The sequence below is a fragment of the Trichosurus vulpecula genome, chromosome 1, assembly GCF_011100635.1.
Source record: "Trichosurus vulpecula isolate mTriVul1 chromosome 1, mTriVul1.pri, whole genome shotgun sequence".
Classification (NCBI taxonomy): domain Eukaryota; kingdom Metazoa; phylum Chordata; class Mammalia; order Diprotodontia; family Phalangeridae; genus Trichosurus; species Trichosurus vulpecula.
Genome location: NC_050573.1, coordinates 72,856,236 through 72,882,866, shown reverse-complemented (window position 1 = coordinate 72,882,866; position 26,631 = coordinate 72,856,236). Strand labels below are relative to the sequence as shown.

The following is a 26,631-nucleotide window of genomic DNA, read 5'->3' as shown; positions in this document are numbered from 1 at the left end:
AGTTTGACCTGACCCTGACCTCAATCCCAGCTTGAGCCTGGGTCCCTCTGGCCCCCAACATTAGCTAGAAGGAGGTCATAATATTTAGAGCTGAGGAGAGGTGAGGAGAGAAAAGGAAGGGGATGGGGGAGGGGAGGAGAGGATGAAGTAGAGTGGAATGGGATAAAGTAGAGTAACTGTCTTTTTAATTTGCCAAACTAAAACACCTACCCCTGGTCACCAGTACCCTCCATGTGTCATCTCCCCCTACTAGAATGTAAGCAGGATCACCATTTGCTTTCTTATTTGCATTCTCAGAGTTCCACAGATAGCAAGTGTTTAAAAAGCTATTTTTCAGTCATTTGTAGAAGAGTATTCTTTATCCAGAAAGACTATACAACAAAGAAAAGGCTTGGTGGGAGTAGCATCATATACTCAGGAGAAGATATACTTATGTGAGAAATCCATATAGTAGAAAATATTTGAGGAAGGGGCAGTGGAAGGGGAAAACTGAAGTGATGTTATTAGGGGAGTATGCTACAGACCATCTGGGCAGAAAGAAACAAATGAGGAAACATGTCACAAGCAGCCTCGTTGATATAGTAAGTGATAGGAGACTACAAATATCTCTATGAAAGCTACTAGCAGGAATAAGGACTGAGAATTTCACTTCTCAGAAAGTGTAAAAAATAGGGAGAATCTTACAGTGACTTGAAAACCACAGGCAATTTTTGCATTTCTGCCACAAACAAGTGACATCAACTCATATTCCATGGCTAGGTTTGGCTTCCTCCTAAAAGAGATGGTGATGGGGCATGGCAAACATCAAGAGTTCAGAGAAATGGAGGGAAATTTGTAGGAACTGATGCAGAAAAGAGAATGGCAGGACCAGATTATTATGCACTTTGCCTACAAAAATTTAAATGAGAACGATACTGAAAGTCAGCTGGACTCAGATTAAAGGCAATGAATAATGTTAGTTGCAGAGGACAGATTAAATATAGCTCTTTTGAGTAGAAAGGTGGGGGGGTGCTACAGATGCAGAATGTTGCATACACTGTCAGATACAGTTGCTACATCAGTTGATTTTTCTTAACTGTTTTTCTTTGGGACAAGAGAGGGTTACATTAGGTTATTAGGAAATGTCTGTGATGTTGAAGAAAAAGCTCCAGTAAAACTTAAAAATTAAATGTAGTCGGAGTACTGGGGCTAAACATGTACATAGGACCCCTTCCAAAGTAGTAGTCAGGGAAAGGATAGCTGTTTATTTTTTTCTTCTTCCATATCCATCTTCCATATCCATCAATGTTTGGGAGAGTGAGTCCAGGCCCATAACTTAAGCAATATTTCCTCCCTTTTTCAATTCTTCTCTTTCCTCCTTGTTCATTCTCCTGTAAGCTGCCTTCTTTCCAGGAGACTACGGGAGTTATTTTCCCTTTACCATAGGGTACATCCCATATTTCCCTCTGTATTCATCCTCCCTTTATTCTTTTATTCACCCTCCCATTCTGTAATTTAGTCCCACAAAAAACTTTGGTCCACCCTAAGGCAAGGTATTTCAAGTCCATTTCTCTCCCATCACTTCGACTTGACCTCTGCTTTTACTCTTGTCTCCTCGTTTAGAAAGAAATCCCTTAATGGTCTCCCTGATGTCATTTTGTTGTCCTTGGCTGCTATATTTGTTTACCCTTCTTGTATTTCTATTATCTGGAGTGTTTGGGAAGCAGATAATTTCTTCAGGTCTAGTTTTCTTTCTAGGAATGGTCTGAACACCTCTTTTTTCTTTTTTTAAACTGATCTTTTTTTTTCATTTATAGTTAGATTCAGATTCGTAGGGTCTGCCATGTTGGGCTGCATCTTGAGCTTTGGAACATATTATTCTATTTCTTCCTGTGTTTCCTGGTGGGTACATAATAGTCTTGTTTTATTCAAACTTCCTTTCCTTCATATTTGAAGGTCTTTCTCCTTGTCACTAGTAGAATTTGTTGTTTCTCAATGGAACCACTATATTTCTTGGAGTTTGCAAACATAAATTTTTTGTTTTGTTTTTTATAGATTATCTATGGATTGTTTCAACTGGGACTTTGTTTTCTGTGATCAAACGTTCTAAGCAATTATTTTTGTATTATTTCTTGCATTAGAGTATTCAAGTTTTGGTGGGTTTTTTTTTTACTTATTGTGTTCTTCTTGTAATTCTTAAATTTCTTGGGCTTGATATTCATTATGTTTTACTCCATGAAGATTATACTTTCTGTTAATGTTACTGCTTTTTGCTTCTTCCAGATTGTCCTTCTCTTCCATGTATTTACATCCTCAGTCAGATATCCTCTCTATTGTTTCTTTGGTGAGACATGTCACCATAAATTCAGGTTTTATTTTGTTTTTCTTCTGCCAATTATTTCTCTTTATGGGTTAGGGATTATTAATTTTCTTTGTTACTAATTCATTGAGTTTTTACTTTGTTTGGGTTCTTGGTGTACTAAACTGTGGAGAAAGCTGAAATTGCTTTACCTGTAGCACATAATTCATATTTTAGAGAAGTTTGAGAGGTAATGAAGATGAGAGAAAATGCCTAGTCCTCCATCTTATTGGTCACATGACCAACTCCCATGGGTTTTTGAGTCCTGTCAGTTGAAGGAGCATCCTGACAACAGTACTCTTCTCTGTGAAGCATTTATGGAAAACATCTCTTCCTAGGCAAACAGTGCCCAACTTGGGATCACTCAGACTCAAACAGAAGCCACAAAGACTGGAAGCATCCCTCTCTCTTGAATGCTGTTTAGCCACCCGTACTTAGGCAAAGGAACATGAGGCAGAAGAGGCAGCCAAGGACTTGGGATCTAGTCTCTAATCACCTGGGTAAGCAAATGTTCTTGATACCATGTATCAAGCTTATAATTATCATGGCTGTTGAGGGTGGGGAAGAGAGAGAAATCCCCTAGACTCCCTTGCTGAATGTCCAAGGGCAAGCTAGCATTAACTGGACTCAACAAGGACACTACCTCAAAAATGCCCCTCCTCACTTAGCCCTCATCACCTCTTGCCTTGGAGTACTTCAATGGCCCCCTTGTTGGTCTTCCTGGCTCAGGTCACCTCTCCAATTTACCTTCTATACAAGCTTCTAAAATAGTGTTCCTAGAGCACCTATAGGTCTAACCATGTCATTCCCTTACTCAGTGAACTCCAGTGGTTCCCTATCACCTCTAGGAGCAAATATAGACTCTTCAACTTGGCATTTAAAGCTCTTCACAACCTGGCTCCAAAATACCTTTCTAGCCTCCTTTTATATACTAACCCCCTTCAGAAACTCGGCAAACAAGATTGAACCTTGCTGTTCCTTATATATGATACTCCATCACCATTCTCTGTACTTTTCATACACTGTCCTTCATGCTTATAATGCTCTACTCCTTCCTCATCTCCATCTAGAGACTCTTCCTCACCTCCATCTCTTGAGAGTCCTTGTTTTTCTTCAAAGCTCAGCTTGAGTGCTCTATTCTCCATGGGAAATTCCCTAATTACCATCCCCACCACCTCCACTCCCGCCCTACAAAGCATTCTCCCAAAATGATCTTGAATATACACTTGTACATATATGTTATCTTACCCTATAGACTAATAACAATAATTAGCATTTACATATCACTTCAAAGTGTGCAAGGCACTTCATAGATCTCATCTGATCCTCAAACCAACTGTGAAATAAGCTCTATTATCTTCATTTCCCTCCTTGAGGGGAGGAGTTTCATTTTTCTAAAGCTAAAATCCCTTGACCATAGTGCCCGGCACATAGAAGGCTCTTAATAAATGGCTGCTGATTGCCTGGGAAAGAAAATGGGAGTGGGGAAAGGAGCTGGATTATGTGTATGCCTACTTGGTAGAGAACAGTGGAAAGTGAACCTAGTTGCTGCTTGGAGCACCACCTGGTGGCTGGTATAGATATTGTGTCTCAAGCTATTACAGTTATGACGCTAGGAGCCACGTGAAATTCTGAGTGCAGGCAAATGTGCTCTGTATACCTTTGCAAATCGTTATAGAAAGGGTTTGTGAGCAACTAAAGTGTCTCAGAATATTTTCTCCACTGAACGAGTTAACTCAGTTCTCCCTCATTGTCTTTCCAGACATTCTCAGAGGTATCAGTTAATTCTCATAAACACGGTTTTTTAGTCAGTTAAGAAATTCTCTCCATCTTCACCCAAGCCATTTTGTCTGTACTTTAAATTGCAGAAAGGTGAGTAATGTGTAATGAGACTGGACAGATCAGAAAAATAAGTCAACAGTATGGCTAGATTTTAGTAAAGCATTTGACAATCTTTCATGCTAGCCTTGCAGAAAAGATGGAAATGTGTGAGGTAGATAATACAAAATTAGATAGATTTAAAACTAATTAAAGGCCTGGACCCAGAGAGTAATTGATAATAGGTGGATGTTAGAGGTGGCAGGAACTCTCCAGGGCTCTGACCTCAGCCCTAGCATTTTTATGAAAGACATAAGGGACTGTAAGAGATTACTGAATTGTTGGATGACAGAGGCAGCATCCAAAAAGATCTAGAGAGATTAGAAGAATTGCTCATATCTAATAGCATCAAATTTAATAGGGTATATGATCCTGGCATAAACTGAGTCTACTTTCTAAGGATCAACTTACTTGGATGGAATGGCTCATCCCCAGGAAGTTGGCCACTTGTTGAGTATTTTTTTCCACTGTGGCAACTCGTGAAACAAAGAAAAATACACAAGAGCCCTCAACCCTGTGTGGTCTCCTGCTTTTGAAGCAATGGTGTCAGAATGATGGAAAAAGGGACAAGAGAGTTCTAAGAATCAAAAAGATCTTAGACCATTTGTAAACATTGACTTGGCTGTCATGGTACTGTACTGTAATGATGAGATCCTTGTCCAGTGGCCAACAAGTTGACATATTGTGGGAGAAGAATGAGTCACATCAATCTTGACATTCTTGCTATAAATGAAGCCAGAAGAAAAAAGGAAATTGGAGCCAAGTAGTAGGGTGACTCACAGATACTCCAACGGAAAAGCAAAGAAAGGAGTCAAAAAGGGTGGTGGATTTATTATACATTGAAAGGAAAGAAGAAAGATCACTTCACAGGGCAGTCAGTCACCTTGTGGATTGCATTGCTCACAGCAAATATTTGCAAAAAGATCACCATAAAAATGCAGGATATGCCCGCACATGAAGGAGTTGAAAAATTCTAGTAAGCCCTCAGAACTTGAAAAAAACTTTCCAAATTAAATTAACATACATTCTGATACTCAGTAACTTCAATGTAATGATGGGAAATAAGTGGAAATGGTGAGAAATAAATCACAAAGTATGGGTTAGGAAGACAGAATGAGAGAGGCCAGATATAGAGATTACACCAAAAACTCATGCCTTTATCTCACAAATACTTTCTTCAAGAACAAAATTGGCATGCACTAGACATGGCAAGCAATGAACATCACACACACAAAAGATGAGATTGAATATATTTATAAGATGGGAAAAAATGTGCTAGTGAAAGAGGCAGTCAATCTGAATCAGCTGACCAAGTACAGTCAGACCATTGACATATTAGAGTAAAGGTCAGAATTAGTCAAAAGCTAGGAGAGAAAACAAGGAGAAGATAATATGACCCACAATTGAAAAAACTTAATCCTAAATTATTTGAATAAGTAATTTATGATGAAAAATAGATAATGAGGAAGAGAAATGGCATCGACACCAATGAGAATAATTTCGTACAGAAGTTTAAATAAAGTTAATGTCCCATTTGTAAATGACAGTAGGCTGGCTTTTGTTCGGTCCTGGTTCTCTCCATACCACTCTGTCTCCTTTCCTGGGTTTTTATTCAGGTCAAGCCCACTAACCATAGGTATCCCCAAGGCTCAGTCCTAGACCTTCTTGTCTTCTCCTTCTATACTATTTCACTTGGTGAGCTCATCCACTCCTATGTATTCAATTATCATCTCTATGCTGATGATTCTCAGATCTACTCATCCAGCCCTAACCTCTTTCCTAACCTGCAGATTCCCACCTCTAACTGACCACTGATCCTATTGAATTCAATATCCTGTAGATATCTTAAACTCAACATGTCTAAAACTGATTTCACTCTCTTTCTCCCCGAGCCCCCCTTTCTTCATGATTTTCCTATTATTATGGAATTATATTATTTTATAATTCCATTATTATATATCATCCTTCCAGTCACTCAGGCCTGAAATCTCGGTGTCACCCTCAACTCCTCACTATCTCTCACCCTCCACATTCAATCAGTTGCCAAGTCTTATCAATGGTACCTTCAAAACATATTTTGTACATGACCATCTTTCTTTTGACACTGCCACCACCCATTACAGGCCCTCATCACTTCACCCACCTCAACTATTACAATTGTCCTTCCCCAAGTCTCTCCAGTCCATCCTCCACTCAACTGTCAAAATGATCTTTGTAAACCATGTCTGCTCATATCATACCCTCCCTTCTGCCATTCAATAAACTCCATTGGCTCTTTATTACCTCCAGGGTCAACTGTATGGCCTTTAGAGTCTTTCATTACCTGGCCCCTTCCTACCTTTTCAGTCTTTCTACACTTTACTCCCCACCCCTACTCTACAATCCAGTAACATTGACCTCTTTGCTGATCTTCACACAAGACACTCCATCCCCCAACTCCAGATACCTTCACTGGTTGTCCTCCATGCCTGGAAAGCTCTCCCTCCTAAACTCTACCTCCCAGCTTCCCTGGCTCCCTTCAAGTCAGCTAAAATCTCACCTTCTATAAGGAGCCTTTCCCAATCTTCCTTAATGCTAATGCCTTCCCTCTGTTGATCATTTTCAATTCATCCTGTGTTTCTTATTTGTACACAGTTGTTTATATGTTATCTTCACCATTAGAATATGAGCTCCTTGAGAGAAGGAACTATCTTTTGCCTTTCTTTGTAATCCAAGCACTTAGTGCAGTGCTTTGCACATAATAAGTACTTAGTAAATGCTTATTGAATGACTGAGTGGTTGTATCAAGCTCTAGAACCCTGCAAAGCTTCCTGAAAGAGATCTCTGTAGCCACTTTTTAAAAATTTGGCGTGACCACCCACACAGAATAGACCAAATGGATGAAGAATGTCTACAACCCTAGATTATAATATGCAGTAGAAAACTCAACTTGTAGAGTTTGTCTATTGCTCTGGATACCAGAAGAGATAGTATAAGAATGAATAATGACTTGGACCCAGAATTGAACAAAAGGAGGACAGTGGATTGGATTGCCTTCAGGAAAATTCAAAGTTCCTTTAATGACATTGGAGTCAAAAGGAAATAGAAACCCACCTTCAATCTTGGGGGTGCTACATGGGGGCAAAATATGGAACACATTCTTCCAAAGAATTGAAAATTAATATCAGAAGGCAATGAAGAGGATCAGGACGGGTGTGAACAGGAATCGACCTAGAACCAATGAATAAATTCAGAGAAGAACAAGAATAGACAATGTTGTAAGGGAAATACATTATTAGAAAAAACGGGCTGGTCATGTATTGTGGGCAAGAGACAACAAGGGGACAGCTCAAGTACTCTCTCTGGTATCCTTGAGAAAATGATCAAGATCTCAACTGTTAAACTTATGGGAGAATAAGAAAAAGATTCACACAGAATTGATAGACACATATAAGTTCATATCTGCTTCATTGGAGGGAACATCTAAACGGATAAGCTCACAGTTGTATTTGAATAAATTTTACACTTTGGTTCAAAAGATCAGCTCCATCACTATAGAACAAAATAAGTGTGTCTGGTCAACAGTTCATATGAAAAAGTTCCAGGGTTTTAATAGACTACAAACTCAACACGAATCATCCTAAGATAAGTTTTCCCTCCATGATGAGAATTAGATCGGCAGTCAACACTTTCCAATCTTTTTTCTTTTCAAAATTCATAAGTAACTACACTCATCCCTGAGGTACCCATGGAAACACCTAGCTCTATTTTCCACTTTCTGGGAGCTCACCACCTTCAGCTATGAAATGGTAACCACAAAAATCTTGTGTGATTTCAGATTGTATAAGATTGTTATTTAGATTAGATGCAATTAGATTGTATGTGAATGAATGAAAAAGTATTATTAAACACCAACTATGGGCCAGACACTGTGCTGGATATCAAGGATACAAACACAAAAGTGAGACAATCCCTGCTTTCAGTCAGCTTACATTTTAATAGGGAAAGACAACACATAAATGGGAGTGGTGGCTAAGGAAGTGTTTTCTATCTTGGGAGTCATAGAAATGGCAAATGGAGAGGGCAAAGCCAAAATGGCAGAGAAAACTCTCAATAAGGCCTTGAAGTAAATTCTGAAATGGCAGAACTCACAAACAGACAAGGTGAAACAATTTTCCAGCCCAAGACCACTGAGGTTGGCAGGAAAGGTGAGAGTGCAGCTCAGTCCAGAGCAGGCACAGCAACAGGCCTTGAGGGCAACTGAATCAGCAGCAATGGCTCTGGAGCTCTCAGCCCACAGATAGTAAGGGGTTAGCAGAAGGAGAATACAGGGGTCCTTTTGCCAGTACTGACTGCAGGACTCTGCTGAATTGTTCATACGTGATGGATCTAGGCCCCAGTCCTGGGTCAAGTCCTAGGGCGAGGAGGAGCAATAGTATGCCAGAACTTACGGCCACAGGGAAGCAGGAGCCCTGGTCATGGTTCCAGGGTAGAAAAGAGTGCTTGTGACTGCTCACAGACCGGAGTATAGACCAGGAGAGTAACAAACACATTTCTCCTTAGATCATACCATCCTGGAAGAACTGAAAACTTACAGACCCCTAGAACTAGCTGCCAAAAAGACTTGAAGCTTGGGACTATGCCCACTAGGAGCAGAGCCCAGCTTTAATATAAAATTAAAAGTCAAGAAATAGATTGGAAGATGAGCAAACCACAAATACACACACACACACACACACACACACACACACACACACACACACACACATATATATATATATATATATATATATATATATATATATATTGTGACCATAGGAAGTTACTATGAAATGAGCAGACCCAGGAGAATATTGTACGTAGCAACAGCAGCAATACTGTACAATGATCCACTGTGAAGGACTTACTGTTCTCAACAATACAACAATCCAAGACAATTCTGGAAGACATATGATAAAAAATGTTATCCACCACCAGAAAAAGAACTGATGAAGTCTGAATGCAGATCAAAGCATACTTTTTTAAAACTTTCTTTATTTTTGGGAGGGTTTTTTTGTTCCATGTTTTCTTTCACAACATAACTAATGTGGAAATACGTTTTGCATGACTGAACAGGTATAACCTATATCAAATTGCTTGCCTTCTCAGTGAGGGACAAAGGAGGGAAGGAGAGAATTTGGAACTCAAAATTAAAAAAAAAACTAATGTTAAAAATTGTTAAAATGTTTTTTTAATTACATGTAATTGGGGGAAAATAAAATATTAAATAATACATAACAATATTAATCAAATAATCAATGCCAATCATTTAATTAATAATAAAAATAAATAAAAATATTAAATACATTATAATCCTTCAGGAGAAAATAATAAATATTCAATGAAATAGAGGACTTTCAAGTATTCCTGACAAAAAGACCAGAGCAGACTAGAAAATTTCTCTCAGGAAAAGCATAAAAAAAGGGAAACATGAAAGAGAAATCATAAGGGATTCAATAAGGTTAAGCTAGGAAAAGATACATGTAACTTCTAATAACTTTATCATTATTAAGGTAGTTAGAAGGAGTTGGTTTGTTGTCCTTCATTCTCAAAGAGGATCAAAATGACATCATTATGTTAGAGTCAAGTTATAGTGCATCCAACTGTGTCCGATCAGACCAATACAAGCTCAGAATGCTCTACCACAGGTCAGGCACAAATAGTCCGTGCAAACGCTTGGGATGGATTCTCTAAATTTGCACATCTTACATTTCTTTTGAGCTACTTCAATTCTGCTTTGCTCATAGAACATAGCAACTTCTCTGATGTGGACACACCATGCTGAGCGGTCCTGTGCCAGTATCTCCCACGTCACACAATCAATTCCAAAGTTCCTAAGAGAGACCTTGAGAGTGTCCTTGTATCACTTCTTCTGACCACCATGTGAACACTTGTCCTGTGTGAGTTCTTCATAAAATAGTTTTTTAGGCAAGCATAGGTTTGGCATTTGAACAATGTGGCCAGCCCACTGTAGTTGTGCTGTCTGAAGCAGAGTTTGAATGCTTGGCAGTTTAGTTCGAGAAAGGACCTCAGTGTCTGGTATCTTATCCTGCCAGGCGATCTTCAGAATCTTCCTAAGACCATTCAGATGGAAGTGATTCAGTTTCCTGGCATGGCGCTGGTAGACTGTCCAAGTTTTACAGGCATAAACAGACAAAGGCATGAGTGTGAGTTGACTATGATGGGATGTTATCTAACAAAAAGGAGTAAGAAAGAGGAATGCATTTGGAGAATGGGAAAGGGAGAGGTAGAATGGGATAAATTATTTCACATAAAAGAGGCACAAAAGAGCTTTTCCAGTGGAGGGGAAGGTGAGGGGGAGCACTAGAACCTTACTGTCATTGGAATTGGCTTGAAGAGAGAATAACAAACACACTCAATTAGGTATAGAAATCCATCTTACCTTAAAGGAAAGTAGGAGGGGAAGGGGATAAGAGAAGGGGTGGGGGTGGGTTGAGGGAGGTGGTAGACAGAAGCAAAACACTCTTAAGGATAGACAGAGTGAAAAGAGAGAGAAAGAGTAGGATAAACAGGGGGGAAATAGGATGGAGAGGTACACAGCAGTCCTAACAGAAACAAAAATGGATTTCAGAAAACCTGGAAACACTTATATGAACTAATGCTGAGTGAAGTGAACAGAACCAGAAGAACATTTTACACAGTAACAGCCACAGTGTGAGAGGACTGATTTTGATAGACTTAGCCTTTCTCAGCAATGCAAGGACCTAAAATGATTTCAAAGTACTCATGATGGAAAATGCCATCCACATCCAGAGAAAGAACTATGGAGTCTGAATGCAGAGCAAAGCAGACTATTTTCTTTGTTTTGTTTTGTTTTTCTTTCTCATGGTTCCTCCCACTTGTTATAATTCTTCTATATAACATGACTAATGTGAAAAAAATGTTTAATAGGAATGTATATGTAGAGACCATATCAGATTGCAGGCCATTTGGGGGGAGGGAGGGTGAGAAAATTTAAAACTTATGGAAGTGAATATTGAAAGCTAAAAATAAATAAACTAAAAAAAGGATAATCTAATAAAAGAAAGGGTTGGCCCTCTCTGCCTAAGGCCAGCACTGAGAAGAATTCATGATACCTCCTAGGAACTGGACAGATGATCATGAAAAAAAATGACACAATAACATGATACAGAGAGAACCAACAAAGAACAACAAAGACAAAGAATAGTACAGAATGCTGATGCGGAGGAGTGAACCCTGCCCCTTCCTGGGGCCCCGTCCAGGATAATACTGTAAGTTATGGGGACTATACAGGTAGGTCACAGGAGGGAGGGTGATTAACTGCAGGTGGGAGGCAGAGGAAGGAACACTCTTGGGTTTAGACCATAGCTCCTTTCTGTGCCTTTTAGTGTGTAAATAACACTATTGTATGTTTTGATTCTTGTGAGGGAAATTGATAGTCACCTTTGATAGAGTTCCAGATTCTGATGTTGCCAGGTTTCACTTGGTTGGGAGTCAGGGAACCACATAAGGGGGAGGTCTCTAATGTGTTTCTAGACCTAGAAGGGACTAGAAAGGCCCTAGAAGGGAGCCTCTGACCTAAGGTTCAGCTTAAGATTCAACATGATGTTTGAAAAATATTTGTTGAATGAATGAATGGATGCATTATAAGCAGATTTTTTTTTCTGAACGAAAAGTCTTAATTTCTTCTCTTATTCCTCCGAAACTTCCCAAATCCTCTTTTATTTCAGTGGCGATGGCATTCCAGATCCCATTCTCCAACCCCCCCAAAACAACATTTACAGATTCCCTCAACTCATTTCGAGCCACAGAAGCTTCAGGGACAAATACATTTGAGAAATAATTGATCCAGCAGTTCTGTTACCCACCCAATCTGTAGATATGGATAGAGGTTTTAATGGGAATAAACTCACTTGGTTTACTCATGTCCAGTTGAGTTTCTTCTGCCTCAGTTTTCTTTCATCAAAACTTCTTAGATTTCTCTTTATAGCTGCATTGATGCCGTTCTCAGAACTGTAGGGCACAGAGCAGGCCCAGGGTTAGAAGCAGCAGCATCTATTGCACTTCTGGTTTTATCTACCTTGTCTTGTATCTCTCTGTCACCCCACCCCCAGCTCAGCCCCTGGGAGGTTGCCCAAGTTGATGGGAAGCAGAGTCAGATGTCCCCTTCAGCAGCCCAATGGGAACCTTGGTGTGGCTATTGGTGAATTTGGACATTTTAGTATTTCCTCATTTTCTATGTATCAATTTCTATGGTCATATAAATATAATTTATGGTTGCTAGTTAGTTTTTCCTCTTTCTTTTCTTTTAAAATATTTTTCAAATGAGCAAGTATTTATTTTCTCTCCCTTCCCCCAACCTCCACCCTGACCTAATTCTCCTCAAAGGAGGGAAAGAGTGATGAATATGGAGTCATTAGCCTTTCCCTTCCCAGATTCCTATTCTGACACTTATTAGCTGGGCAACCTTGGCTGAATAAGTCTCTTGCACTTTCTGAATCTTGATTATCTATCTCGTCTGTAAAATGCAGAGAGTATACAAGCTATTCTCTACTGTGCCTTCCAGCCCTATATTCCAAGAGCCTATAACCATGGAAGAGAGAAATGGCCCCTTCCAGCCCTAACATGGGGTTCTGGGGTTCCAAGCTTCTCCTACTAAGCTCAGGACAGGGATAATTTGTTGGAAACTTTACTGCATACAAGGGGCAAGCCTGGATCCAGATCTCTTGGTCTATTGGCTGGGGTTCTTCTGTCCTCTGGATATTACATTTGGCAAGTTAAAGTGTCACAGGATGTTAAGTTTTGGAGCTCATAGATTTAGAGTTAATCGTGGAGTCAGAAAGACCTAGGTTCAAATCCTACCTTTGAAACCTACTCTGTGGCCATGGGCAAGTCATGGGGAGGGGGGAAGGAAAGAAGGAGGGAAAGAAGGAGGGAAGGAAGGAAGGAGGGAAAGAAGGAGAGAAGGAGGGAAGGAAGGAAGGAAAGAAGGAGAGGAGGGAAGGGGGAAAGGGAGGAAGGAAGGAAGGAAGGAAGGAAGGAAGGGAGGGGGGAAGGAAGGAAGGAGGGAAAGAAGGAGAGAAGGAAGGAAGGAAGGAGTGAAAGAAGGAGAGGAGGGAAGGAAGGAAGGAATGAAGGAAAGAAGGAGGGAAGGGGAAAAGGGAGGAAGGAACGAAGAGAGGGAGGGAGGGAGGAAGGAGGGAAGGAGGAAGGAAGGAAACAAACATATATGAAGGGCCTACTATGTGCCAGGCACCATGTTAAGTGCTTCCCAAATATCTTAGTTGATCCTCACAACTCTGTGAGGTAGATACTGTTATTATCTCTATTTTTACAAATGGGGAAACTGAGCCATACAGATGTTTAGTGACTCATCTAGGGTCACCTATAGTAAGTCTCTGAGACTGGATTTGAACTCAGATCTTACTGACTCCAGACCTAGTGCTCTGTCCATGGTACCATCCAGCTATCTCTAGGTATATATCCATATGATCCCAAGATTATACCCTTTGCCCTCTTAGGTTAGACTGGATCCTTAGAGAGATTCATCATTTCATTGAGGAAATAAAGCGTCTGCACGTATAAAAAGATATCTTGGGTGACCTTGAGAAAGTCGTTTTCCTTTCTGGGCCCCGCTTTCCCTGTCTGCAAAGCTCTGCATTGTTCTTTTCTTCTTTTCCAGCCCACTGCAGGGAGCTCCCCGTCCTCAAGTGTTTCAGAATGCACAGTCTTAGAGAGTCGGCCAGGCCCCTGAGGGGTTAGGTAATCTGCCCAGGATCACACAATCCTTACATGCTGGAGGTGCCCAGGACTTCCTGACCCAGCCCTCTCCCCCTATACCAAGCCACCCTACTAACTGTAAAATAAGGGGACTAAACCAGATATTCCTTAGGGCCCTTTCCAGTGCCGGATTCTATGATCCTATAAATTAGCAGTACAGGGTAGGGTATAGGGTACAATACAGGATAAGGACTGGGTGGGTCTGGTTCCTTGGCAAATGCTGGTTATTGGTGTTTGTTATTTGTTCATAAAAGAGGTCTCAGCTACAAGAATGGGTGCATGACTCCCTGTGGCCCTGGCCATGTGTGTCCCCTCCCCCCCATTCCGAGGGCTAAGTACCTGTCTAAGTACTAAGAACCTTCAGTACCTGTCTCTCTATAGGATGCACCATCGGGTCCCTCACCAGCCAACAAACAACATGACTAGAACACCTAGAACCTCAAGATGGTTCTCCCTTCCACCAGCTTTGCTCCCTTCACAGGAATGCTGGGGGAGGCTAACATTCTCCTCCTTTCTGAGATCTGGTCACTGCTGGCTGACAGATGGCATGCTGGTAGCAGGGAGGCTGGTCACTTCCTGACCTTCGAAGAGGAACTCAGACTCTCAGAACTTTCCTGGCCAGACAACACTTATGACATCACTGTGACCTTTCTCAACCCAGCCCATCCCATAGTGAGCCACATATAGCCCGAGGGGGCTGAGGCCTTCACGCCAGCTCCTTGGCACCTCTCGGCATCGCCAGAGTGCTCACAAGAAGACCCTTTGCTTTCCGCACGGTAACTATCAGTGAAGAATTCTAAACTACCCCCAGGTCACATGTGTTTAATGAAAGAGACAACATGGTGAATAGAAAGAACCTCAGACTTGGAGCCAGAAGACCTGAGTTTGAATGCTGACTCCCTGTGTATCTTCTGGCGATTCACTTGTCTTCTCTGGGACTCAGTTTTCTCATCCATAAAATGGGAAACCTCTAAGCCTTCTAGTTCTAAACCCTATGAATGAAATGGGAACTCCTAGTCTCAGTGATTATTGCTAAAGTGATGCTAAGAGATTTAAAGGTTAACTCTAACGTATTGGCCACAGATGTGTAACTAAACTGTGCGTGAGCTTGCCCAATAAACCAGGTGGCCTGCACTGGGGATGCATTGCCAGGTAGCAGGAGAGTCAGGAGGCCTGGGATTCCAGTCCCAGTCCTCCTACTAACCCACAGTGTGATCCTAGGCAAGTCTCTTTACTCCACACACACAAATTCTTCCCGGTTGGGTTTCCCTGTAGAATTAGGATTTGAGGAGCTGGGCAGAATGAGGAGGGAGAGGTAGAGGCAAGAGGGAGGGCTTCTGTGAGGACACTGTATTCATATCCCCTGAAAAGTGAGCCAGGCTCCTGTTATGCCCCAGCATCAAGGGTGAGGCTGACCCCCATCTTAGCTCTTCAGCTCTTCACCCACTTGGGCCACAAAAGGAGACCCAAAAGGGCTAAAAGAGAGTAAGACTCTCTTGACCTGGAGGGTCACTCTGGGACATGGGGAAGGTTAATACCCTGGTATTCTTAGCCTTTCCCGTCCTCCCCAGGCAAGGTGTACTTCCCAAGAGATTTCAAGATCATCAGATCCAGTCTTCGTTTTACAGATGGGAAAACTGAGACCCAGAGAAGAGAAGGGACCTTATTTAGAGTCAGAGGTCCTGAGTTCAAATCCTTACTTTCCTGCTAACCGTCTGTGCAACTTTGGGTAAGTCCCTTTCCCACAGTGGTACTCAATTTTCTCCTCTAGCTTTAAACCCTTCGGAGGCACAGGCCTTTTCTCCAGCCCGTGTTATCACAGGTCTGTTGTCAAATAGCCCGCTTTTGTCCCCCGTGAGCATCCAAATGCCCCTCAGCGGACAACGTAGGAGCCCTGTAATTTCTCAAGTCCCTTCTGAAGGCCCACAGGCTGTTTGGGTCTGGGAACCTACTCACTTTAGCACTGGTAAGAGCTGGATCACCTACAATATAAAAGAAATGTTTATGGTGGGAATGCAGGGTCCGGGGCCCCTGCCCTCATGGAACTCACAGTTGAGAGTAGTAAGGGATAAGACACCACCACAATTCATTATAGTGCATGGGTTCTCTGTCCCCCAGGGGCACTTGCTTTACAGGAGCATTAAGAAGCTTTCCTTCTGGGAAAGTCGGTGCGCCATAACGAGGTGAGACACCAGGTGGTGCCCCAAGCCCTCAGCTACCTGGGCAGGTCAGACCCTGCCTGAGTCCTACCCCTCCCAGCCTTCTCTTTTATTACTTCAGCCCCAGGTTCTTCAAGGGACCGAAATGATGGAAATAACTCGTAAATCTCCTGTCTCTTCGCCCCTATCCCACTGAGATGTTCACCTCTTTCCCAATGTCCCCATGCCTAAAATACTCACCTTCTCCATCTCCATCTCTCAGAATTCTAAGTCTTCCTTCAAGGCTTAACTCAGATGTTGCCACAAAGCCTTGTCCCATCCTCTATAGTTTCTTAGTGCTCTCTCCCTCCTGGACTTCCTTTATATTTGTTTATGGGCTTTGTACCCAGGAGAATGTAAATTTCTTGAGGACAGGGTCTTTTTTTTTTTTTCATTTTTATCTTATGGCAGGTTCTTTTTTTAAAAAATGGTTGGGTTTTTTTTGAGGGAGGAAGGCAGGGCAATTGGGGTTAAGTGACTTGCCCAAGGTCACACAGCTAGTAACTGCGTCAAGTGCCGGAGGCCGCACTTGAACTCAGGTCTTCCTAACTCTAGGGCTGGTGCTCTACTCACTGCGCCACCTAGCTGCCCCAGAGGGAAGGTTCTTAGTAAAATTTGGTTGAATTGAAAGTCAGGGCGGCATTGAACTATAGAAGCTTTTGAATGTCTGGCAAAGGACTTTAAATTTTAGTGAGTTCTATGATATTGGCTACCCTGAAGCCCTGTGTTCTCCAAGTCAAATCGAGACTTCCTAATACCAGCAGGGTTCTTCTCAAACCTGATCTGCTCAGACAATTCCTTGATGTTTAAGGCCCTGTAGAAACAAAGATATGGCAGAGTTCCTGACCTCAAGGAGCATATGAACTAAAAGTGGCAAGAAAACACTAACAAGTGTGACAGGGGCAGACGACAATCTGAGTAGACAGAATGGACCGAGGGGAATGGGTGGTATGTACTCAAGGAGGGTTTCCTGTAGGAGCTGGCATCTGAACTAGGCTGAGAAGAATTGCAGCAGTCAGAGATGAAGAAGGAAATGTGTTCCAGCCACAGGGACGACTGCCCAAATACACCAACTAGAAAAGACCAGAAGATAGCATACACTCCTTTTGGCTGGAAAACAGAGTAGGTGAACGCAGGCAGTGCCAAAGAAGATTGCAGAGGTAGATTGAGGCCAAATTGTAGACTAAGATATGACTTTATTTTCGTTTTCGACTGATTGATCAATATGGAATAAGCTCCATAGGGACCAGCTGATAAGTCTCCCAATCTATAAACGCACTAGATGGCAATCTGAAAGAGTGGAATCCTCTGGGGTGGAGACAAAAATGGCCCCCCTCACCGTCAGGGTAACCCTCTTATACTTTTACTAGAGATGTTCAACATCCTTTCTTGAATGGAGCGCCCAGACCGAACACGGTACTTTTGAGAAAGGAATAGCAGAACTAGCTATCCTCCACAAGCCTGAAAATTTTTTGAGCAGAGCAGCTACACGGTTTGAGAACTGTACAGCAGGAAGACTTTTTCTTGGCAGCTGTATAGTGATTGGACTGGAGAACAGAGACTGGAAGCAGGGGAAGCTAATTAGAAAGTTGTCACAGAGAACAGGCAGGAGTTATAACACAAAGCCTCTAGTTGAGTCTAGCCCAAATAAGCGATGATGAGCAACCAACCAGGGTGACGGCAGTATGAGGGGAAAGGGGCAGAGGTAAGAGAATCATGAAGAATCAATAGGAATTAATAACTGATTCAATGGGGTGAGGAGAGGGAAACACTTTCGAGAACTCGGAGATGGCCCCAAAGTTTTCCTTTAGGGGCCTCCCTCCCCCTTCCTTCTGTCATAAGGATCATCTCTAATTCCAGCATCTGCTTTTTAAGGCCCTCCTGGGACATCAATAGGGTGACAGTCTCCGGCCCAGAGATGATTTTCTTTTCCCTGAATTGCTCTCTTAAAGTCAGAGGGACTCCTTTGGCTTTGCCCATCCTCTTCCTCCTACAAGGCACGGTCACTGTTTCCCCCCACTTCCACTCCCACAACTTCTACACTTTGGAAGTGACCTCAGAGGTCGTCCAACCTGTGGAGCTGATGGTTGGAGCCAAGACCAAGTGAGACGTAGTGAAGTCCTTGGGCGAACCTTGGGGGAATCTGAAGCCCAGGTTTTTCATCTAGAAAATCAGAGGTGGTGGGGTGGGAGAGTGGGTGATTCAGTGACCTCTAAGGTCTCATTTGCACATTCTCCATGACCAGCTTATCACATCCCATAACAATCATACAAACTGCAACACCTAATGTAATATAGAGCAAGGTAGAAGGAAAAGGGCAATGCATTTGATTCTACCATCCCTGAAGATCACAGAATCCTTCTATGTTCCTGATGCAGGTCATCTTTGAGATACCTCTGAGGTACCTCTCATCGTTTAAGTTCTTTTTTCCCTTACACAGAGCTGAGATTTGTCTCTCTACAACTCGGAGCCATTGTTTCCAGTTATGCCCTCAGAACAACAAATCTCACCATCTGTCTCCTGAGTCACTCTCATCACTGTCCTTCCCTCAGGTCTCCTCTTGTTTGGGCTAAACAGCCTCTGTTCCTTCAGCCAATCTTCATATGGCCTGGTCTCTAACCCCCTGCCCCGCCCCCATCATCAGGGTGACTCTCTTACAGTGTTACTACAGATGTTCAACATCCTTTCCAGAATGGAACGCCCAAACCGAACACGGTACTTTTGAGGAAACCTCCTTCCGACCATTATGCCACTCAATGCACTCTAAGGTTGAGGTGCTTTGGGGGCAACTGTGTCACTTCTGACTCATGTGAATTCTTTGGCCCACTAAAACCTCCAGATCTTTTTGGGGCGAGGGGGGAGGGGGGTAGACAGCTAGGCTATTTAGTTCATTTCTGAAATATTTGATTTTAGCTCCACATCTTTTGCAAAGGACAATGTTTCACCACCCGTCCCACCCCCATACTCCAACATGTCTATTGTGGTTAATTTTTTTTAACCCAAGGGTAGAACTTTTACACATACCCCAATTTAATTTAATCTTGCCACAGATTTGGTCCAAAATTCTCACTTGTCTTGATCTTTTTTAGAACTATCGTTGTTAGCTACTAGCACCCCACAGCTTTGTCTCCAGCAGTTTTGATGCTCCACATGTCTATGGACTTCCAATAGCACTCATCTCTGAGAGGAGTTCTTCCCTGTTCAGGGGATCTCCATGAGCTTGTTACATCCTATAACAATCATGCAAACTATGATACCTAATGTAATAGAGCAGAGGAGAAGGAAAAGGGCAAGGCAGCTTATTTGAGAAGCAGATTTGGGGATGAAAAGGACCTTCAGGGTCAACCCTTTCACTTTACTGTGGTAGAAACCTAGGACCAGTGAGGGCCTCTCTTCTCTACCATTTACCAGCTGTGTGACCTCAGGTGAGTCACCTAACTTCCCTGACCCTTTTCCCTCACCTGTAAAAGGATGGGAGAGGGGTTGGACTAGATGAACTCTGAGGTCCTTTCCAATTCTACAAGCCTATAAACATAGCCAGGCTTTCCTCCAGAACAGACTGGAGGAGAGGGCCTCCAAGCAGCCTAATGGGGTGTCGATTCCTGGAGGCAACTTCAGCTCCTTTACCCCTGGCTGCCCAGACCCTTTTCTTAAGAGCACTAGGTCAGGAGAGCCTCGTCACAAGGCACAGCCTCATCAATCTCCCCATTGAAACCAGCTGCACTCCTCACAACTAAAGCTACCCCCCATAAAATAGTATTAGCCAAGTTCTTCGAAGTCAGGGCTTCTAAACCTTCGCAGTTGAGAGGGCTTTTATATCTGGAGTAGGGGAAGATTGCATTGAGACAGGAAGGTAGAAAGCCTATCAGCTTTTATTTGACTTCTGTTTCAAAAGACAGTTGGAAGAGCACTTAATTTAGAAATTGGGTTCAAATCCCAGCTCTGCTACATACTGCCCATGTGCAATCTCCTTTCCCTCTCTGGTCTTCAGTTTTGTTTGTGAACTGATGCAGTGGGACTTGGGCCCTTCCAATGACACAAATACTATAATCCCCTATAACTGCAAAGGTGAACAGCAACAGGCCAGTCACGGAGAAAGGGAGACAGAGAGGAACAGCCTCACCATGGTATCCATGGACTATTGAAGACACATAAGATGTCCATCATGCCAAGTGGCAACTTTATGTAAGATTTATGGAGACTTAGTCAAGCATAGCCCAGGATGCAATAGCATGGAGGGTATGATTTGTCTCCATGGAAAAAGCCCCCATGTTGGTGAAACCATGGATCCATCAAAACAGGAAAGTTGTAGGGAGCTAGGAAAGGAAGGAGAGCCTCAGGCTAGTCTGGCAAAATTTGCTACTTTATATTAAAATCTAAGAGGATATTTGCCAAGATGCCATACACACATGCCACCGAGGAATCCAAAAGCTGCCATTTTCAAGACAAAAGCCCCAACCAGAAAGAACAAAGACCACCACAGGGACTGGTCAAAGCAATGCTTTATTGACTGACAGCATGTGTGAAAAGTGACATCCGAGCTCCACCATCCATTTCGGAAGACATAAGTCTCAGGTAGTCTAGTCAAGGGCTGACTGCTGGCTTCCTGAGCTTAAAGGCCAGCCTCATCTCCTGACAAGATCCCTCCAAAAAGACCAAGGCCCCTCCAAAAAGACCAAGGCCCCTGCCGAGCCATCTGTCACCTGCTGATAGAACTTACCAGGCCCTTCAAGCCCCAAGCCTTTTAACTCATCAAGGTGCCTTCAATTTGCCAGCCCCAGGCTTTCACAAAGGGCACGGATGCACTTACCAGAGCTTAGCACAGAGTGGCATAGCATAGAGTGCTACACTGGAGAGACAGGTCAACCCAAGATCAAATCTAGCCTCAGACACTAACTATGTATGTCCCTGCTTCAGTTTCCCCATCTATAAAATGGAACATCAGCACCTTCCTCATAGATGAGGATCAAATAAGGCAATCATTTGCGAACCTTCAAGCCCTAGATAGAGGTTAACTGTCATGGCTGTGATGGTGCTCACCCACTGCTGGTATAGAGGAAAGGCTGGCGGCTCCTCTGGGCTCCCGCTGCTTTGAAAGGGCTGGAGAAACCAATTTCAATTTCCTTTCTAAAAATTTCATCACCACCTTATTAGGAATTGGTTGGACTCCATAAAACTCCTGATGGGGACTGTAGGTAAAGAGCTGAAAGTCATGTCATCCAGACCCATCATTTTACATTGAGCACCGCTAGTATGCATGAAAAGCAGGGAAAAGTCTCCCGCTGCCCTTCCTGGAACTGGAGGAGGAAAGGGAAGCATCATGCTATAGTGGAAAAGGAGCAGGGGCTTTGCAGTCTAAGAACCCAAGTTTGAATCTTGCTTCTGCCCCTTACAACCTCGTGTCACCTTGGGAAAGTTACTTTCCCTCTCTGGTCCCCAGTTTTTTTATCTATAAAATAATGGAATAGGAGGAGTGATTGTCGCCAAAGGTACTTCTGACTCTAAATCCAAGATCCTGCATGAGAAAAATTGTAACCTGTACAAAGCTATCCCAACCTGGAAATCCCACTGGCCGCCACCCTCCCAAAATGGCCCCTTATTCCACACTCCACTTTGTCTTTGGTACATTCCAGGAAAGGAGTCAAATTCCTGCACTGTACGATAGGTCCGTATTAATACGGGGTGGGGGGGTGGCAAAGGGCCTATGGGGGAATAATTGCTGGTATCGGCTACCCATCCATGGTCTCTCCAAGATCATCTGGTCCCTGTTGGCTGTCACACTGATGCAGTAAGGCTGGTCTGGTTTACCAGGGGGCCTCACAGGTCTTGTCTGGGCAGGAAGGGGGAAAAGCTACAGGGGCTAAGCAACCCACAAGTATAATCACCTGTGCAGCTTGCAGCCCAGTAATAGCCACCTACCAAGGGACTGGAAGGAACACCCATCATGTTGGTGAAACTGGGGGGAGAGAGAGGGAGGGATTCCTGTTTGCCCACTGGGATGCTGTGACTCACCCCTCTTTTCCTGGATGTGCCCTGAGAAAGCTGGAAAGGGAGAAAGGTTTGTATGTTTAATGTCAAAAGCTCTCTACTTGATACAAGAGGCCCATACCCACATCTCTACCCTCTCCTTCCTGGATGCAGGCAGACAAGGTACTTGACATTCAATGCTGAAAAACTTTGGTAAAGAATAAATTAATAATTTAACATGCTCTGACCCACAGGCTCCCCCGGGGGCAAGGGGACAGCAGGGAAAAGTGGATGTAGGTGGGTCCACCCACCCAAAGCCCAGGTTCTCAAGCCCAAGGAAGTTACTCAGACCACATGGACGGCTAAACACCCAGAGATATAATGGACAACGCATATACAAATAAAACTCTCTCTTCATTCACTCGCAGAGAAGCATGTGCCTCAGACAGACATGTGGGCCTGGACAGAGACATCAGCACCAGTCTGTAGGATTGGAAATGTTCATTACACAGCCTACCAGGCTGGAAAAATTAAGTTTTACAAGGACGGGCAGCCTCTGGCCGGCTGGCCTGAAGCTATTGGTAGAAGCTTTCAATCTGTTGTTGGTACATTTTGGTCACTACCGGCCTCTTCAGTTTTGTGGTGGGACCTGTGGGAGAAAAGTCAAGACTGTGGCTTTCCCCCCACCAAGATGAGGTGGAAGCTGCTGCTGGGGAAAGAGGAGTCAAGGTCAGTGGTGGAGGGCAAGCCGGACTTAGGGCCAGGAACAGATGCCTGGGCTCCAGGCCTCATAACCGCGCCCCCCCAGCAGATGGTAAGAGTCAGGAGGCCCATCTGGGCCAATCCTGGTTCTGCCACTGAGTGGGCATGTAACTTGAGGGAGGCAAAGCTGCTTAATTTTCTCTCTCTTAATTTTCTTCAGTTTCCTACTCTATAAAATGGGGCCATGAAGAGCCTCTCCCTGCTTTCTCTGGGTAGTTGTGGAAAAGGGAGTGCACTATAAAGAAAGGTTTATTGACAATGACTACAGGGAATGAGAGAAGCAGGGGTAACCGAAGGCAGAAGCTGGGGCGATAGATAGGAAGGAGGATTAGCTATGGAAAAGGAATCTTCCATTCACCCATGATACAGCAGAAAGGACAATGAAGGACAAGAGAGTAAGGGTTCTTAACTTGAGGTCTGGGAACCTTTTTAAATATTCTCTCCTTTTTAATATTTTTAAATATTCTGGTAAGTGTCTATGATAAGCTGGTTCCCTTAGTAATCCTATGCATTTTATCTTATACATGTACCAATGGGATTCTAAGAAGGGGTCCACAGGCTTTCACATTGCCAAAGGGGTCCGAGACACAAAAAGAGGTACTGAACTGCTCTACAGACAGGAGACCTGGGTTCAAATCCTGCCTCTGACAGTTATTACTTCTCCTTCCCTTCATCTGCCCAGTCCTCCAAACAGCTGTAAAATATGGACTCAGGTCCCTTCTGGCTTTAGAGCCCTCACCCCATGTGTTTTGTGTTGGTGGAGAGGAGTGCTTTTTCCTATTCACACACATCCTCACTACGCCAGTCAAGATCCACAGTGGCACTGCAGGCCCTGAGGCAGAAGCCAACCAAGCTACGAGGAAAGGAGAATGGAAGAAGCCAATGCCCAGCTCGTGATGTTCAGATCACTTAGGTTTGTCTAAGGAAAGCTTATCAGAATCTGAACCATCCCCAGAAACCCAACTTCCTCCTCCTCCGAATGTCAAGCCCTGCCCTGCCCACCCCACACCACCTCCAGCACCGAGAACCCCGTGCAACCTCCACTTACCCAGCTCTCCACCAACAATGGAGAAGTCCTTATGTAATATCAGCCATTTCTGGATCTTCTGGGCATTAGAGATAGCCTCCCTGTTCACCTCTTCAATGCCCTTCTCAATGGCTTCATAAACAAGGCGGTCTCTGCCATCTACAATATCTGACACTTTTTTTGACTTGCTCCCCAACTTCCGGCAAAAATCCAGGGCTTCGGGTGAAAGTTCATCTTTGGGTTCCCCGGTATCTGGGTTGACCTGGCTCTGTTGGAGGAGGAGACGCCAAAGGCAATCTTTACCCAAGCTCCCAAAGTTACCCCGAAGATCCTCAAGTAAAGAGGTCAGTTCTGGGAGTCAGAGGTTGGGGGATTTCCCTCTTGGTCTCCAGAGCCCAAGTCTCGAGACCTGGCTGCCCCCATGGAAAACCCTCCATGTCCCAGAGCCAAGGTTACCTTAAGGGTTAAGAGCATGCTGAGGAACTTGGCCTTGTCACCCACCAACATGGCAAAGCTGATGATTGGAATCTTCTTCTTGACCAAGTCCTCAATGGGGACAGGAGGGATGTTCTCCCCCCCAGCGGTGATGATGAGCTCTGGAACAAAGCACTGGGTCAATGGGTTTTCTTCCAAGGTCAACAAGTCCAGGACCAAATGAAAAGTTTCCAAAGAAACCTCTGCTGCCCAGAACTGAACTTAGATCAAAGCTATGGACCGTAATATGCGTCATGATCGATAGCTAGCTAATATTTCTATACCACCCACTGTGTACCAGTACTCTGCTAAGCGCTTTATAAATATTCTCTCATTGGAGCCTCACCATCCTGGGAGGTAGGTGCTATAATGAACTCCATTTTACAGATGAGGAAAAACTGAAGGGAACAGAGATTAAATTACGCATCCAGGGGTCACATAGCTAGTAAATGTCTGAAGCCAGCTTTGAACTCAGGAGTAGCTAGGTGGGCCTAGAGTCAGGAAAACCCGAGTTCAAATGTGACCTCAGAGACACCTGCTAGCAGTGTGGCCCTGGATAAATCCCTCTACCCCTGTCTGCCTCGATTTCCCCACCTTTAAAATGGGAATGATATCACTTACTTCTCAGGGTTGTCATAGGGATCAGATGAAATATTCATCAAGCGCTTAGCGGAGGGCCTTATGGTAGGAGCTTAATATCTCCTTTCTTCCGATCTTCCTCCTTCCCTTCATCCTTCCTTTCTCCTTTCCTCCTTTCTCCCTTCCTTCCTTCCCACAGGTTACCTTTGATCCTGCCTGTGATATAAAGGAAGCCATCACTGTCCATCTTCCCGAGGTCTCCAGAGTGAAGCCAGCCCCAGTCATCAATTGCCTCCCTAGTCTTGTCCTCCATGTCCAGGTAGCCCATGAAGACGTGGCGGCCCCAGAAGCAGATCTCCCCGATGCCCTCTTGGTCCTTCTGGTGGATCAGGTTCTTACAGCCATGCATCACCTTCCCACAGCTGTAAGGAGAGAGGAGCACACTGACAAACAAGTCCCCTTCGGTCCAATCACCGACCCGGGTCTGCAGAGAGCAAGGCAGCGGAGTGGGGAGGGCTCCGAGCTTGAGTCAGAAGGGATAGAGGCCAAGCCCAGCTTGGCCATTTACCCAACCCGTGACCTGGGGCAAGGAGATTGTCCTCTCCGGGCCTTGGTATCCTCTTCTCTACAACGGGGACAAAAATACCTTCTCACAAGAATGTTGTCAATACTATACAAACAATAAAGCTTAAGCAGAACGTACACTATTATTCCCAGCTGCTCTAATTTCAATGGTGTGCTAAGGTCTGCAAAGAGCTTTCTCCATAATAATTTGATGAAGCAGGTAATGCAAAGATTAATACCCAGTTTACAGATTGGAAAACTGGTTACAGGTTTATAGGTTGCAGGTTAGAGAACGTGTCCAAGCCCAGATTCAGACGCAGGGCTTGCCTGACCCCAAGCCCAGGGTTCTTTCTACTACAATAGGTAACCAACTAACCGATACACATTTATTAAGTGCCTTAGCAGGAGGGGCACAGTGGAACTCAGGAGCCAAGCCCTCATCCCCCGTCTCCGGGACATGCAGGCAATTCTAATCCACACTGGCCACTTTGATGAGGACAGGTGCAACAGCAAGAAGCCAGCAATGTGAGAGCCCAGAAAAGATCCAGAGAGGTCCCAGCAGACAGAGAAAAGACACCCAAGCAAAGGGTAACGCTTGTTAGGGACAAGAGAGAGTGGAAAAGAATCCTCTACTGGATACCACGAAACTAAGCTGAACCCAGAAGATGGATGGCCAATGTTAGGGTTCCAAAGGGTCTCAACTGCCTGGGGACAAATGTCGAGTTTTACTCTTGGGTCCACATAACCAAGCATCTAAGTACAGGATGAGGAAGATTTAGCCAGACAACATTTCCTGGGAAAAATAGATCTTGGGAATTTGGGTGAACCTCTTGACCCCAGAGTCAAAAGAGTTAGTGACCTTAACGAACTAAAACGGATCAAAAGCGAACAGAAACAGGGAATCAATTTCTACACCCACAAGAATATTTTGGAGAAAAACCACTCAGGAAAACTTTAAAACTCTGAGCAACCCAATGATGAACTGAGAACCCAAAAGGATGAAGACAGAACACGCCCTTTGCCTCCTGACACAGAGGTGATCTTAAAATGCACAAAGAGCCATA

General features: G+C 43.7%; 2 protein-coding genes across 5 annotated transcripts in view; both read right to left on the bottom strand.

Annotated features, from left to right (window-relative positions):
* Window positions 1-5,921, bottom strand: part of LOC118850850 (long-chain-fatty-acid--CoA ligase ACSBG2-like) — a 64,046-nt gene extending 58,125 nt beyond the window's left edge. The window contains exon 1 of the mRNA XM_036760498.1: window positions 5,909-5,921. Coding sequence (XP_036616393.1) covers window positions 5,909-5,921 — 13 coding nt within the window. The remainder of the gene's footprint in view (window positions 1-5,908) is intronic.
* A 14,757-nt stretch (window positions 5,922-20,678) lies between these two features.
* Window positions 20,679-26,631, bottom strand: part of ACSBG2 (acyl-CoA synthetase bubblegum family member 2) — a 61,891-nt gene continuing 55,938 nt past the window's right edge. For all 4 annotated transcript variants that reach the window (XM_036760486.1, XM_036760476.1, XM_036760489.1 and 1 more), the window contains exons 13-16: window positions 25,208-25,425; window positions 24,407-24,546; window positions 23,972-24,218; window positions 20,679-22,810 (exon numbers count right to left, since the gene is read on the bottom strand). In XM_036760486.1, coding sequence (XP_036616381.1) covers window positions 22,737-22,810; window positions 23,972-24,218; window positions 24,407-24,546; window positions 25,208-25,425 — 679 coding nt within the window. In that variant the 3' untranslated portion in view covers window positions 20,679-22,736. The remainder of the gene's footprint in view (window positions 22,811-23,971; window positions 24,219-24,406; window positions 24,547-25,207; window positions 25,426-26,631) is intronic.